At 47.8% G+C, this 4,178-nt stretch overlaps 1 protein-coding gene across 1 annotated transcript in view; it reads right to left on the reverse strand.

Annotated features, from left to right (window-relative positions):
• Nucleotides 1-1,675: 1,675 nt before the first annotated feature.
• The window catches only part of LEO1 (LEO1 homolog, Paf1/RNA polymerase II complex component), a 27,677-nt gene continuing 25,174 nt past the window's right edge, over nt 1,676-4,178 (reverse strand). Inside the window, exon 12 of the mRNA XM_015425480.1 lies at nt 1,676-1,933. Within this exon, the coding sequence (XP_015280966.1) occupies nt 1,826-1,933 (108 nt within the window). The 3' untranslated portion in view covers nt 1,676-1,825. The remainder of the gene's footprint in view (nt 1,934-4,178) is intronic.

The raw sequence follows: 4,178 nt of genomic DNA on the forward strand, positions 1-4,178 counted from the left end.
AAATATTTGTTGACATGGCTGCAATGACTGAAGTCTTACTAAGATTGAGAGGAAATATCTTTGAATATGATGAATGTTTTATACTCGGAAATGACGCATTTTAAATATTATATGTTTGTTAACATTTCTGATTGTCCTTGTTACGTATATTCAAAATCTTTTAAAAAAACCTCTTTATGCCCTTTCCATTTTTTTCCTTTCTGTACCCCTATCTTTTTAAAAAAAATAAAAAACATCTTTAAAAAAGAGAACTGTTATTCCAATTCTCACAACAGCCTAAATTACAATCCCCCAACATACTGAAAGACACAGCCACTTGCTCTGTATTGGGAACCACAAACGGGCAACAAGAGGCTGTGGGATTTATGTTAATCCTAGGCAGCCAGTGTTTAAGCAGTTGATCCACGGGGACCACTGCCTGCACCGGAAAGCAGAGTCTATCAGATCACCCTAATTTATTGAGGGGGAAAACCCAAACATCTGTGACAATGCACTTCAAAACGAACATGTAATTCATCCATTGGCATAGCTGGAATGATGCTTTCCAACGACTGCCAAAAATTAGCTGCCCCGCATCTCTGCTTCCTCCTCCTACCACATTCAGTGAATGCAAAATGCAAACATCACAAATTCATGTGCCCACACAAGCAGTAGCCGAGGAAATGGAAGAGACAGTGTGGGCCGTTAGAAGAAGAGGAAGAAGAGGAGAAGGAAGAAGAGGAGGAGGGGGAGGCGGCCTACAAACTCCTTTCCCTTCCCCTCCCCACAACAGACACCCTGTGAGGTAGGTGGGGCTGAGAGAGCTCGCACAGAAACTGCTCTTTCAAGGACAGCTCTGACAGAACTATGGCTTGCCCAAGGTCATCCAGCAGCTGCAAGTGGAGGAGTGGGGAATCAAACCCGGTTCTCCCAGATTAGAGACCATGCACTTAACCACTACACCAAAATGGCTCCCTGGCCTGGCTGTTATTTGGCAGCACCCTCTCCTGAGCCTCTCCCTTGCCAATCAGCTACCCATTGGTCCGTCAGCAGCCAATCGTTCTGCAGAACAGGGACTAAGATACATCAGGGAAGAGTCTGGTTTCACCGATTCACAGATAAGATTTCGGTAACTAGCTTAGAGTTTTCTTGTGGGGAAAAATGGCAGCATTGATACAGAGCAAGAAAATAAAAAATGGATTGGGGGGGGAAGAAGGGACATAAGGAAAACTTGGAGCACAATGACGTCATGACACACGCCTAGCCACACTAAACATGACAGGGGAGGGATGCTGCTTCAAATGGTTCCCTTCACATCTAAGGTGAAGGGAAATATACTGTACACACAGAAATGTAATATCAGAGTGACCACTAGAGGGAGCAAAACACATGCAGAAAAAGGGAAAAAACCCTGACGTGATAAGGGCATACAAGCCATGAAAAGAGGAGTGCGGAAAAGCCTTATAAGCAGTTCTGGTCTTATAAGAATTCCAATCCCATCCTAAACAGAACTGCACCTTTCCCAGCTCATTGACGTGGATTGTCTTAGAAGGGGCGTCACTCCAATTAGGATTACGTGGCTAGCCATCAGTATTTAGTCAACACAATGTACACGGCCTAATAACCTGGAACACCCCCTTGTGCAGCAAACCTTACCAAATTAGAGTCTTCTTTTAAAAAAGGAGGACCACCAGAAGTCTTTATTCATGGATTACAGGTGTTAAAACACGTCTCCTTTGTCAAAAAAAAATTCCTTTTTTAGCATTTACTTACATCTGAGTTGCCAAAAAACCTGTACAGCCTATGTATAAAGTTCCGTCATCAACGCCTAGGTTTGTGGTGCACGCTACGCTTCCTCATCCTCGTCTTCCTCATCGCTGATCACATACTTCTTCTGCTTCTTACTGACCTTGTCATCGTCTTCCGCTTTCCTTTTGCCGGAGGGCTCTCCTTCCTGCAGGAAACCAGGTCAGTTTTAAGAGAGGCGGTCAGTTAAAAGCCAAGTTCTCCATTTCCTCTCACCACTAGAAGACCTCCACCTGCCAGTGGCCGACAGGAGCAGCTGGATCCAACCCTTCCAGGTTCCCAGCACCTCGTGCATGAAAGGTTGGATCCAGCAGTAAATTCCCACTTGCGCAAAGGCAAGCTGATTGTATCCTCACTTGTGTTCCCACTGGATTAAGGTCTTGTGCAAACAATATCTGGGAGCTATAATGCAAAGCAGGGATCCAGAAATGTGTCGCCTGTGGACGCCATGGTTCCTACCAACACCTTTCCTGATGCCCGCCAAGTGTTTTTAGCAAGCAGGAGAGGCCAGGTAGGGCTCTTGTCTAAGCCAGGCTTCTGATGGGACACTGGCGATCCGACTGGCTGTGCAGATTTTTAAAAACGTGGCTTTAGCCGCAGCTGCCGCCACAGCATAAGGATCTCCACTGTGTCACTGGAGCCGAACGGTGGCAGCCATTTTGTAGCTGGCTCCGCCTCCTGCGGCAGCCATTTTGTAGCTGAGCCCACCACGCCGAGCCAGAATTCCAATGGTGCCCACAATTTCAAAAAGGCTGGGGACCCCTGATATAGAGGGAAGAAAGCGCTGGGTGTTGCACATCAGTTTGCGCAAGAGGAACTGCATCAAGTCCATTTTTGTTTCAGCTTGCGCATTGCTGGATCCAACCCAAGGGTTCATATATTTTCTATGCCTCTGTATTATTTAAAACATTTATAAGCCTGCTTCCTTCCCATGTAATTGGGACACAAGGCACATAATAACAACAAACATAGTAACATAATTCCAGAAGACACAACACTAAAGCCCTCATGAAAAATGAGAAAAATCCCCTTCGGGGGAGGGGGGGGGAAAGAAAAAAAGAGAAATGCCGTACTGCTTACCCACAATGCCCACACAGAAAACAGAGGCTGGGGTGCTTAATTGCTATGAGAACACTGCAGCGTTAAGTCAAAGCCTTATTAGCTTCTCTTTAGTCTTCAGAAGCGCTACCGAGGGATCTGGAGCATTCTGCTGAAGGCTCAGTTTCAGCCCTCCTGTAACTATTAACACATCAAGGGGCTTGGCTCAAATGAAAGGCCCAAGGCAGAGTCCTTGAGAAATCTCAAAGTCAGACTGCAGCAGATGCCTGTTTGTCTGGGGGGAGGGCTAATAGTTTAACAAAACCACCCCTAGTGTGTCCCTATTACAGTGCAGCGGAGTGTCATTTGCTTGTATCAAACAAATGGCTTTTTAGGACTCGACCAGATTGCCCGATCTCCAGCATAAAGCGCAACATGCGTCACCCACGGGCACCACTGAATGTGATCGAGTGACCTGCTCGTTTTCCTGCTGGTCTATTGCCCTCCGTAAGCCCGGACTCTTGAATATGGAGCGAGCGTCTCAATTTCCCCCAGCTCAGAATCAACCCCCCACCCCTGTACCCGCTGCCAGAATTCTCTTTTGCCACGTCCAACCAAATCAAGTTTCACATTCTTTCTGTACAATTAAAAAAGCAACGTGCTACAATAAAACTGGGTCGGATCCTGCCAGCTTTCCTGCTACAGCTCAGCTCCCCTTCTCGCTGCATCCATGACCCACAAGAGGCTGTTCGCGTTCCTGCGTGTCCCGCAATTCCTGGCACAGCCTTTTGGGGAGACAAAAGGGGCCCCCTCCTCTGCTTGACATAGAAACATAGAGCTGAAAGGGATCCCGAGGGTCATCTGGGCCACCCACCTCCTGCACAATGCAGGAAATTCACAGCTAGCCTCCCCCCCACCCACCCACCACGGGGAAGGCAAAAAACTCCAGACCCCTAGGCCAATAATCTGGCCTGGAAGAAAATCCCTGCCTGACCCCAAAGTGGCCACCGGCATTATCCTGGGCATGTAAGAAAAGGCCAAGAGAGCCCAGCACTGGCTCATCCCTTCCCTGCCCTCCCTCTCACCATCTGCCTAAATTCATTACGCCAGTGGGAAACTGGTAGGATCTAATGCATCACCTAAATCGCTTTGGGATTTGGTTTGTCTTTAATGGGGACTCACAATCAATGTTCCCTCTAACAGGGGTCGTTTCGTAGAAAAAGAGCTAGGGGAACTCATTAGCATAACTCATTAGCATATGCCACACACCCTGACATCACCGGAAGTGTGTCATAAGGCCACACACCCCGCCCCCAACGGTCCCGGCCGCCTCCACCGGCCTTGCAGCTCCACTG

This window comes from Gekko japonicus, unplaced genomic scaffold (genome assembly GCF_001447785.1).
Source record: "Gekko japonicus isolate JY-2015 unplaced genomic scaffold, Gekko_japonicus_V1.1 scaffold462, whole genome shotgun sequence".
Classification (NCBI taxonomy): Eukaryota; Metazoa; Chordata; class Lepidosauria; order Squamata; family Gekkonidae; genus Gekko; species Gekko japonicus.